The 12,504-nt window shown below is 42.2% G+C and overlaps 1 protein-coding gene across 1 annotated transcript in view; it reads right to left on the reverse strand.

Annotated features, from left to right (window-relative positions):
- Positions 1 to 6,592: 6,592 nt before the first annotated feature.
- SHLD2 (shieldin complex subunit 2) overlaps positions 6,593 to 12,504 on the reverse strand; it is a 34,489-nt gene continuing 28,577 nt past the window's right edge. The window contains exons 7-8 of the mRNA XM_045025431.1: positions 10,305 to 10,420; positions 6,593 to 8,836 (exon numbers count right to left, since the gene is read on the reverse strand). Coding sequence (XP_044881366.1) covers positions 8,664 to 8,836; positions 10,305 to 10,420 — 289 coding nt within the window. The 3' untranslated portion in view covers positions 6,593 to 8,663. The remainder of the gene's footprint in view (positions 8,837 to 10,304; positions 10,421 to 12,504) is intronic.

The raw sequence follows: 12,504 nt of genomic DNA on the forward strand, positions 1-12,504 counted from the left end.
GATTTAAATACAGCAAAAGAAAACAGCAGCAAAAGATGTCTGAAAAGAACTCCATGTGAGGCTTTGCAGACAGGCAGATCCTACTGTCCCTGCATAGTCTAAAGCTTATTCTACTAGTGCCCGATTCTGATTTCATAGCAGTGTAAGTGTGGATTAACTCCATTGCCTTAAGCATAACACTTGAGTGTTACTTACCTTACAGATACTGTGGTTCTTTGAGATGTAATAGGTGTGGATACCACTGAAGGTGTACACACACCTCATGAGTGCAAGATTCTTTAATAGTAGTGTCTGTTGGGACTGCACATCCACTCTCTGCCTCCTCCATGTGGGGCACAAAGGATAAGAATCTCCTTAACTTGTAGGGAGCAGTCTCTGTCGGTAGTGCTGAACCAGCTGACATCCTAGCCATCAGGTGCAACTGTGGGCCTAGGTGTGGTATCTGATCTTGATTCTGAGATAGCATGTCTGGACAAGGTTAAAGATGAGTGGGAGGCCACCCAGACATCTATAACACTGTAACAAGCCAAAACTGTCTTGGCCAGTATGGGACTATAATTACGACTGAGGCCTTGTCTTGTCTGATCTTGGATATTATCCTGGAGATCTGGGGACTTGGGGGGGGAAGGAATCTTTGAGATTATCGAAGGAAAAAGGTGTCTGGTAGGGAGCCCAGGCTCACGTGTCCTCTGGAGCAGAAGTGCAAACATGCTTGGTGTTGACCTCTGTGACAAATAAGTCTATGATGGAGGCCCCCACTGACAGAATATTGGGTCTAGGGTCGATTTCTGCAGTGACACATGTGGTTGGTCATCATTGTCTGCTCAAGAAGTCTGCTAGGTTGTTGGTGACCATGGAACATGTAGAGTTAGTGGGGCTATCCCCGGTTGATAACTGCATATCCACATCTTAATGGCCACCTGGCAAAGAAGGGATGATTGAGCACCTCCTTGTTTGTTTACAGAGCACATTACAGATGTGTGTCCATCAGGATTTGCACCGTGGAGTTACATAGAACTGGCAGGAATATTATGCAGTCCAGTATGAACATCCTGGAGCTAAGGCTGTTATGTGAGGTTTCAGGTTGTCCTGAGACGTGTCTTTGCATCGCTGATAGTTCAGGTGGGCACCCCAATCTGTCCTTCAAATGTTCATGGTAAGAGTTATCAGGGAAGGGACCAAGAATGGCATCCCTTCTCATAGTTTACCAGGAGTCCTAGTTGAGAGAACAGAGGAAGGATGTATTGCAAGGCTGTTGCAGTCTCCTGTTGGGACCCTCCCTAATCAGCGAGGTGTCCGGGTATAGGTGGATGTGGATTTCCTGTCTTCTTAAACACATTTCCAATATTGCCAAGCATTTCATGAACACACTGAGTACTGCTGAAAGTCTGAATGATAGAGCTCTATAATGGTTGGGCCACACTGTGAATTTTAGGTACTTCCTGTGGGCCAGGTGGATGGCTATGTGGAAATATTCATCCTGCAAGTCAAAAGCCAGAGCCACAAACCTGTCTTGAGCTTGGAGACATGTAATGATGGAGGCAAGTGTTATCATCCTGAACCTGAGATGGCATATATATTTATTGAATATGATCAGGTCTAGGATAGAATGAAGACACCCTTTCTTCTCTGGAATGAGAAAAATATCCTGGGAATGGAAGCCTCTTTCCCTCAACTCTACTGGGAACTCCTCAATGGCTTCTAGACAAAGCAACAAGAACAATTCCTTTTGTAGCAAGCTCTTGTAAGAAGATTCCCTGAAGAGGGATGAGGTAGCCTTGCGCAATAATCTCTAGTATCCACCTGTCTGATGTCATGGCAGATGACACATAGAGGAATGGGAAAAGGTAGCTTCTGAAGATTATGCTCTGTAGATTGGGTCTGATGTAGCTCTTGAGGGTCTTGTAAAATCTGTTGCCGTGTTGAAGGAGCAGGGTGTGTTCCACAGTAAGAGGAAGGCTGCTGCGACTTGGGCTCTTCTTGGTGTGATATTCTATGAACTCTCACAGCTATTGCTGAAGACGTGACAACTTGTGGTATGGAACAGGGATGTGAACAGAGTCCTTCAGTGAGTGCAGAATGCCATCTTTCTTTTAAAACTAAAGAACTCTGAGACTTCAAAGAACAAATCCTCAACTGTGGCCTGTAACTCTCTCAGTATGCCTAATGCTTGCAGCCACAGGGCTCTGTGCATGGTCACTGTGGTGGTTATAACCTCTCTGCAAGTCTATTTTGGCCATCCACTAACTGTCCTTAATTATATCCTTAAGCTTCTCTCTGCTGTCATGAGGAAAGGTGTCACCCTGTCCCATGTGAAAACACTGTAGTTGGCCAGCACAGCCTGGTGGTTAGCCAAATGCTGCTGCAGTAAAGCAGAATGCAACCCTTCCTCCCAAGTCTTTTAGAGTCCTTGTCCTTAGGTGTTCTTCTGCTCAATGTTGACTTCTCTTGCATGGCAGACATGAATATGGAGCTTGGGTTGGGGTAAGTGCAGAAGTACTCAAACCCCCTAAGGGGAACCTTGTGCTTTTTCACTTGCTTTGCTGTTGGTATTACTGTGAGTGGCATTTGCCACATAGCTTTGACTGGGTCAAGGAGTCTCATCAATGGGAAGGGCAATCCTGGCTACACCAGAAGTTGACAGGATGTTGAATGGCTTGTGGGATTTCTTCAGTATGACAAACATATCAGTCTTGAGTTAATCTTGTCAATCACCACAAGGAGCTCTTGGGATACTTTAAAAGTCATCCAGTGCTAATATTGGTGCCAAGTACACTGCCTCATCCAGTGACAAAGAGGAGAGAATCTTCAGTGGGACACTGATGGCAATGGAGGAGACCAGCTTCTTGATGCCTGTGATGGTGGGCCTTCACTACCCAGTAGGGCCCTGGTGACATGCTGTAGTAGTACAGTTTGATTCAATGGGGGTTGGCCAGTCTGGTGACAGTCTTGACAGGATGATAAGAGATGAAGTTGGTCTCGGTCGTGCGATCGCAAATCTCAGGGGACAGGATTCTCTATTTGATGATGGGGAAAATGTATGCTCTGGTGACAATGAGGAGCAAACCTCTTCTGAGGTGGTGCCAACACATAAGGCGCTCTTGGTGCCGGAGTCAGTACCAGTGCCATTAGGTATCTTGGTACCAACGGTGGCTCACATTCAGGCCTAGTCCCCTCCACCAAGGCTGGGGTTGACACTGAGGGGTGCATCACTGGAGCCAGGAATGGTACCAGCAGAGACTGCTGTGTCACAGACTCCTCCTCCTCCCCAGTCCTTGACACCACATGAGGCTTAGAAGAGTCTTTACCAGAGTTTTTGGTGTGTTTGAATATATGGGAGGACATTGAGCTCCTTTCTCAGGCTTCTTGATATTTGGAGCAGCCTCTCAGTGCCTGGCTTCAATATTGGAGGTGTCAATGCTGGCTTTGACACTGATGTTGAGGTGAGCTTGGTGCTGCAAGCATCAGCACCATCCATTGGCAGTACCAAATCTTTCCTAGGTGCTGTCTTAGGTGTTGCCTGCTGGGTTAAGATGTTTTACCCACTGATAGGATTCTGGAGCTTGTTAATTAAGGTCTGATGAGACTTTCAGGGATTGTTCCAGAATATGGAGTTTTAGCCTCTTGTCTCACAGCTTGCATGTTCTAGCAGAGAAGGACAAACAAACTGAGCATCTACTCAGAATACATGGGTCCTCCAAGGCAAAAGAGACACCTACTGTGTCCATCCTTCAGGGAAATTAGTCCATCACAGGATGGACAAGGCTTGAAACCTTCAGGTTTTGAGTTTAGCATGATAAGGAACCCTGTACAGGGGTGTGGTTGAAGGAAGCGTCAGATCAGCAGAGTTTGGGCGAGACAGACAGTTTGGATCAGTTCATGTAGTCAAATATACTGAAGAATATGGAAGATTTTAAAAAGGTTTAGCCTAAGCTAAGACCTAGTGGGTTGGACTCTTGCTGCCCTTTATGCCCTCATATGGGAGCAAGAGAAGGCACAGGGCATACTCGTGGCCCCTACAGATACTTGTATTAAATAAAAAACCTTCTAGTGTGGCACACTTGAGGTCCCAGTGACAGGTACTTGAAGAACAGTATGTTTCTCATTTGTAAGCAACTATTTACATCAGACGAAGAAAATTGTGTCTGTTCAGTATCATCTCAGCTCAATTGTATCACTAGATTATAAACATTTTCTCTATTGCATCTGACAGTTTGACTCATTAGGAAATTAATTTTTCCTGGAAACAGTGTTGAGCGGTTTAAAAGGTCCAACCAATTCCACAACAGTCCATGGGAGCTCAGTGGAGTCATGCTTACTGGGAGGGAGATTGATGATAAACGAGATCAAGACCTGCAAAGACACAGTGAGAGAGAACAAGTCAAATTAAATTTTTGTTCTGCAGCTTCTCCCATTCCCAGTACTGCCAGATTCACCTTACACCTGAGAAGAAACTACCAGCCCTTACTAATAGCCATACCATGATGTGTATGGCTATCACTGCCTCATTTCCCCCTTCTATGCCTCTGTTTCACTCTGCTTGTAGAGTAACTTAGCCTTCAAAACTAACTAAAATATCCTCCTCTTCTGGGATAAATAAAAGTTTAGAATAAAGTAAGTCTAAACGGCCACCATTCATGGAGGGCTACACAAACACCTTCCTTGGCTACAGTGCTCTCCAAATCTGTGTGACCACAAACATCTCCCTTTGTATCAGGGGTTCGCCCTTCTTGCTGTCACAAACAGTCCTTGACTCTTTGTTTGGAGGAGTCTCAGCATACCACTTCAAGGTGGGCTACTAAGATGTGGGGAACCCATCCTCTCTCTTCTACCATCATCTCCAGCCTTGCGGCCCTAAGCTATGAAGCAAATGTCCTTGTCAGCCTCAAAAGGTTCATTTCACTCTTCCCTCCACATTACTTCCTGTGCTTGCTTGCCTCTTGGGCCTCCAACTCAGCCTTTCCACAGCTTTCTCCAACTCCTTCTCAGCAGAAGTCCCACCATAGTTCTTGACCACACCCCAGTCACTGGAGATACCTGCCCGCAGCTCTGACTCTCCCCAGATATCTCCTCATTCTGAGAAAAGTGTCTTGCCTGTTCCATTTCCTTTTCCATCAGGCCTTGCTCTCAGGCCTACAACTCCAATGGTCCTTGGACTACAAATCCCAGAATCTCCTTGATTTGTGAATTACTAAAAAAAAATTGTGTCACAGAGCGAAAGGACAAATGGCAATGCACTGAAGTATGGGCAAGGAAGCACTTAAGACAAAAAAGGGCATGACCATGGACTTGAAGACCTCTAAGGTTTACAGAGGCTAGAGACTAAGGGTATGTCTATACTACCTGCCGGATCGGTGGGTAGTGTTCGATGTATCGGGGATCAATTTATCGCGTCTCATCTGGACACGATAAATCGATCCGCTAATCGACGTCCGTACTCCACCTCGTCAGGAGGAGTAAGTGGAGTCGACGGGGGAGCCATGGCAGTCAACTTGCTGCCATGAGGACGACCAGGTAAGTCGAACTAAGATACTTCGACTTCAGCTACGCAAATAGCATAGCTGAAGTTGCGTATCTTAATTTGAACTCCCCCCCTGCTAGTGTAGCCCAGGCCTAAGGGTATTTCTACACTGCAATTAAAAACCTGCAGCTGACCCACGCCACATGCTCTCCCCCCTCCCACACACAGTTTTCTGCCTTCCATTTGGCCCTGCTCCCTGTAGAGCTGATGCAGCAGGGAAGAGCAGTGGTGTATCTTCTTGGCCAGCTGCTGCCTGCTCACGGAGTCAATGGCTATGAGGCAACACCTTCTGATAGCAGGGAGAGCTCTCCCTTCTGCAGTGACACTGCAATTTTTGGTTGTGTCCCCCTAACCCAGACAGGCTGGGTCGCCCGCTGAGGTGAGTCAGGGGATGGTGATGATGCTCCCTCCAAGCCCCACCGCCCAGGGTTGAAGCCTGAGCCCAAGCTCCACTGCCCGGGGCTGAAGTCTAGTCCTTGGCAGACCCTCTGAAACCTGCTCATGACCCACCCCCAGGGGGCCGCAGACCCCCAGTTGAGAACCAGTGCCTTATATGATGCAAAATCTTTTGGGTCACAAAAAGACTTTGCCTAATCTACACCCAGTTATATTGATGTAAAGGTGATTTATACCAGTATACCTATTCATATAGGGGAAGGAGAATAAGCTACATCCAGTATAAGTCACCTTTATACCGATAAAACAGTGTCCACTAGATATTATACTGATGTAGCTATCTTGGTAAAAAATCAGGCCCCGGACAGAAATAGTTATACCGGTACAAATACTGTGTATAGACCAAGTCAAAGAGTAACGAAGTTATAATACAAACATTTACCTCTCTCTTCAGGCTATATCTGAGGTCTTTAGACAATGACAGCATAAAATACCTCCCTCACCCCCAACTCCATCCTTAACTGTTAAGAAAACATAGGATGGTACATGTTAACTAATGATCTTCATTTAAATGCTAATTTGTTTTTTTATCAGTGGCACAAGGTGACAATTGCTTAACTGCCATGAAAAACTGACCCAGAACAAGATATGACAAGCATGTATTGCCAATACAAATCAGCAAAGAGGAAAGCATAGTTTATTATTTTAATGTATAAAAAGTACTCAAAAAGGCATCTATCTAGCACTTTTCACACCTTGGTCTTAATAAATAAAATAAAACAACAACAACAACAGCTGAAACAAGCAGCTAACCCCTTCAACTGCTCCTAAAAAAATTCAGTTCACAACAGAACTTCTCCTCCCCCAACCCAACCTCAGCTCCCTTTACACTGCTCCTTCCACAGAAAAGCTAATGGTTATACCTTGTAGTATGCCCTGAAGGTCAGCAAATCCAGGTTATTACAGGCAGCTGTATAGGCAGCGATGCAGAGCACCGATGTGATGTGCTCAGCCTAGACACATGGCTTAATAAGCAGGTTGTTGCTTGTTGCTTTATGTATCCGTTTAAGTTTAGCAGAACTCTCTTGATTTTCATTTATTAAATATTACAGTTTTAGTATAACAATCTTTATTCCCTATTTTGTTAAAACCATGTTACTATCCAAGAGATACACAAATGCTTTTGCTCTGCAGAACCACCCTCATGCATGTCCAGGAAGATGAAATTTCCAAATGCATATATAGTTGTGCGTGAAGGAATTTATTTGATTTGTGGTAACAGATGTTGAATTAACAATTAAAACTATGATGGGCAGGTCTGCAAGCACCAGATGAGAGGTAAGGAATGATTAGAATTTCAGCCTACTTTTGTATCATAAGATGCTTCATAGTTTATTTGCATTGTAAACTTTTCAAACACAATATGAACACAATAACACAATGAGATAAGAACCAACTAAAATGGGCTTGATATAGAGGGGAGATGACTACAGCAAAACAAAGATGGAAAAGGTCTATACTTGGATAAGACTGGGCAGCACTTTTTGCGCTCTCAGTGGTTTACCAACATTAACTGATCCTCAAGACATTCCTGAGAGGTCATCCCATTTTAGAGCTGAAGGTACAAACAAGGTAGAGGGTTAAATGACTGGTACAAGAAACCAGAAGTAGCAAATGACAAACCCAGAATTACAACTCAGGAGTTGCTCATTACCAATCCTATGCTCAGACAAGGTTTCTCTTAAATACTAAACATGGGAAAATTGTTAAGGCCACTCACAGAACTATCCACACACAGACTGGCTCTATCAGCCCCTTCAGCAGTGAAACTGTGGACCAGATGGGAGTCAACTCATGATTTCTATATATTCGCTTTAGTCCCAGTCTGAATGCAAAGGTGAGCCAAAATTTAACTGAAGATGTGTTTTTAAATCTATGTAAATTGGTGCAAAACCCTGCATGGATACTGTTAATGAGATAGAAATCTGGCTTATACTGATTTGGCTTCAATCAATTTCTTGCCAACTTAAGATAAATCAATATATACCAGGGTTAAATCAATTTAAGAGGGTCCACAAAGGAGTTTGCAGCAGTTTAACTCAACAGGTTTTTAATATCAGTTTTAGTTAAACCAGTGTGACTTGTGAGTGAAGATCAGTCTCTAGCTACACAATTTGTATGGTGAGCTCAGAAATTGGGATTCTTGAGTGAGGAAGTGTTCTGGTGGGACAAAGGCAAGTCTATATTGCTGGGAGAAAATGAAGAAGACTCTGCTATCCGCAGGAGAGAGGAGGGGAACCAAAGAAAAGGCATAAGATATAACGAAAACAGAGTATCTTACAACTAAGACCATACTACAGAATAATGGCTTCCCTCTCCTCTGTCAATGTTCATAAGACTTCACTGTCTATCAATACCAGAAGACTTTTCTGAAGGGGCTAAGAAAAGAGGAAGATGAGGAGAAAACATTGGTGAAATCATTTTTAAATAAAGATATATGCAAAATCTTTAAAATATAGATATAAAATCACTATATGACAATTCATAAAATACTACAGAAGCAATATATACAATTGGTGGATTTTCATTTTTAGCCTTTTAGCTTTTGGTACAAAGTAAAGATAAAAACCTTTTTCACTGTGTTTTTTTACAGCTTCCTCCTATGAGATAATTAATTTTTCTTCTCTTTTTTGCAATCTACTTGTTCATAAGGTCTCTGTTAATCAGTCACTGTGAGGACAGGGCTTCAGAGATCAGGATGGAAATCCAGCAGAAAGAAATCCTGTTGCAAAGGATAGCTGTTTTCATCCAGCACAAAATGGCTTCTAATGTCCAACAGATAGGATGCTTCAGTGTCTGCTAGCAGCGAGTGGCACAGGTCTGCCACTATCATGCCATAGGTAGTATCTGAGGGAGGCACTGCAAAAGACAGTGAACCAGTTATGCTTCATTGTTATCATGCTAACATCTACACTTAAGTTCTTCCCCCAAACCCCAAAAAGCTGCCATTGTAGTGTCACATCTTCAGATTAGATCTCCTCCCTGGAAGGGATAAAACACAGGAAATATGGCTCAGCATTTGAATAACAAAGCTGAATAATTGCTTTATTAATTTAAAAAGTATACCTTTTCTTAGAAGAGTGTTGAACACCTTCTGATTTGCTGATCCTGTCATTCATAAGCTAAACTATAGTTCCTGTGACTTACCCTATAGAAGCTCCCAAGCAGGAAGTCTATTTTGAGGATATGTCAGCAACATGGGAATTCTCAGCAAGACACCAACAACATTTGCAATTATATACATTCTGAAACTATGGCAGTTATTTTTAAAAATTGAGATGAAAATCCATATACATACATTACACACACACACACACACACACACACACACACACTCCTAGCTAGTAACTGTATTGAGCTATGTAATGTTATAACTAAGGCTGTGAGTTTTTCTACAGAGGTCACGAAAGTCACGGATTCCGTGTGTCTAGCTCAGGGGCAGCTAAAGCAGCCCCTGCACCAGGAGCACTGTCCGCTGCTGGAGCAGTCTCGGGCCTCCGTGCCCTCCGCCCCAGCAGCAGAGTTTGCTTGTGGGAGGGGACAGGGGGTTGGGGCACCAGACAGAGTGAGGTGGGCTTTGGGCAGTGCTTACCTGGGCAATTCCCCAGAAGTGGCAATATCCCCCTTGCTCAGCTGCTAGACAGAGGCGTGACCAGGCAGCTCTGTGGGCTGCCTCCGGCCAGAATGCTGGCTTTGCAACTCCCATTAGCTGGGAACCCCCCAGCACCAGCACAGGTCCTGAGCCGCATGGTGCTGCCAGCTCCCCACAAGCAGCCAGGCTGCCCTCTTCCAGCACCATTGGGGCCCCCAGGGAGCCCCCCACAAGTTTTATTCACTGGTATTTTTAGTAAAAGTCACAGACAGGTCACGGGCTGTGAATTTTTGTTTACTGCCCATGACCTGTCCGTGACTTTTACTAAAAATATCCGTGACTAAAATGTAGCCTTAGTTATAAATAATCATCTCAAAATACCTCCTGTTACCTAAATTCTACTCTGAACTTCCTAGATGTCTCACATTTGTCTTTTGTGACAACTACAATATTTGCCTTCAGGATTCTGAACAATTGATCAATGTTTATAAACTTAACTCCAGACTAATAATATTTGGAAATTAAGTATAAATGTCTGACAAATCCACAGTGGAACATGAAACATATGCAATTCTTTTAAAGCTACATGTTACATAAAACATCAGAACCATCATGCCAAACCAGATCAATGTCCTGACCTATAGTTAAAGTAACTATAACTTTGTTTCAGTTGAGTGTTTCTGGTTCTGTGCTGCAGTTGATTGTTTTTCTAACAAATGATGTATGGTACAGTACCTATGAATCTGTTCAGCCAGTCTGCAGGAATATTAAGGAAGATTTTCTCCATCAACTCTGACACTACTTGAATACAAATTTCACATCCTTTGTCTTCTGCAGTCATCAGGGCTGGTCTAAATCAGAAAACAGATTCCCATAAATGCTTGAATTTGAAATGGTTTTATTTTTGCAGCAGAAACAAAATTTATGGTCAAAGTAATTAAATATAATATTGCCTTTATTTACCTAATATTATTGATCTGGTAAATCTCTTTTATGCTCTCAATTTCTGCCAACCCGCAGATCGGGAATCTGTGCCTGATAGTTTAATGGATTCTCTAATGGCTGTGCATGATGATGCCACAGAATTATCAACCAAGCTGTGATTTTAGAAAATAGGGATAGATTTATGCTTTTTGTAATCTGTGCGTTAGTTTGAAAGAAAATGAAAATTGCCCCATACAACATGTTTAGGGCCACACCCTCAGATGATGAAGCCATGGAGCTCGGCTGATTTGTAGAGCCCTGCGTGGATACAAAATTTGTATCTGCATCCAATCCGCAATCCACAAACATGGTCTGCGGATAACCATGGATATAAAGCAAGTATCCACAGATTTGTAGGGGTCTACTGATTTGCACCAGGCTGAGCATCTAACTCATTCTTCAAGCTCAAAAACTTAGTCTTGAGATTAAGATTCCTTAAGAAGATGTCAGGAGAACTGATAGTCATTTCCCACTGAATCACAGAACTATTTCCCTTCATCACTCAGAGAATGCACTACAGCCTTTGGCATTTCAACTTTCTGTTTTGATTAATGTATTAACATGAGTTATTCACTCTGGGCCAAAAACTGCCATCTTTAGCAGGCACAACTTCCATTAAGTAAAGGAAAATTGTACCTTAGTAATGATAACATTTGGCCTGACCTCCACAAACAGAAAGGGCATTTGTTTCCAAAGTAAGTTGGCAAAGATATAGTCATAACAGTTTTCTTCTGGAGGTTAAAAAAAAAAAGCTGTAGGTATTTTTAGTAGAGGATGAAATGCTAAATTCTCTAATGCCAAGAATGAGCAGATCAAAGATGTGTGTGTGTATGAGAGAGAGCACGTGCATAATAGTGCACAAGTGTGCCCACCAATCCTGCCACATGATTTACAATTAAATTATAGCAAAAACAAATATACTCAAGTACCTAAAGCTATGGCATTTCAGGAGTGAAGGACATTTCTGCTTTTAACTCCAGACCCTTGACCAGTGGTTCATCCTAATCAGCGTACTCTCTGTATGCAAGCAATTAAGCTAGCAGAACCTGTTGGCAGCTTAGCAGTCGCTTCAGACCCCCTGCTGACATTTCTAATCAATTAAGAATAAATTGAAATATCAAAGAGAAAGAGTCATATGTTTCTATTTCAGAAATAAATAAAAATTATAAATAATTAAAATAGAACACTAAGTTCTAATTAATTTATAGTTTTATCAGTTTTTGATTATATTACTCTTGGAGCCCATGACAATTCAAAAATCTTTAAAAATTATTTTTCTCTATTAACTTTCACTTTCTCTTTAACTTTCAAATTAATTATTTGAAATAAATAACGTCAGCTACAGAAAGCTTTATCATCAGATCTAAAGAAACAGAAAATAACAATCCCACAGTTAGAGACTGATCCTCACTCTCCCAATCAATCATATGAAATCAATGTTTTCCCTTTTCTAATATATTTTAATTGCTCACATTTTGGATCTTTGTCCCACATTATGTCTCCTTTTTGGAGCTGACATCACAATGTAACTTACCGATGTCAACAGGATAATCATCAAGAACTGATTCTTGGAAGTCCATGTGTTCACAGCAAAACTAAGAGTTCATCACTCTAATAAGAAAGTCCAAAGCCCATAAGACTACACAAGGACTGACCAATTGCATCTATCTCTAGTAGAGTTCCCAACAAACACTGACAAGAACTAAGGACATTGCAGGATTCACTATAAAAGACATTTGAGAAATAGCCAAAGGCATAATTAATCTATAATGACACCAGCTATTACATGCAGATAATAAGTATAATACTAACAAAGAAATATATACAGCTTTTTTTGTTCAGGAAAATATTAGACAGATAATGTCGATAATTCAGTCAAATCAATAATACATTTGAACTTTAACCCTACGTTTTTTAGGGGTCTGTTTGATTCCTTATTGGAATGAACACT

This window comes from Mauremys mutica, chromosome 7 (assembly GCF_020497125.1).
Source record: "Mauremys mutica isolate MM-2020 ecotype Southern chromosome 7, ASM2049712v1, whole genome shotgun sequence".
Lineage (NCBI taxonomy): Eukaryota > Metazoa > Chordata > Testudines > Geoemydidae > Mauremys > Mauremys mutica.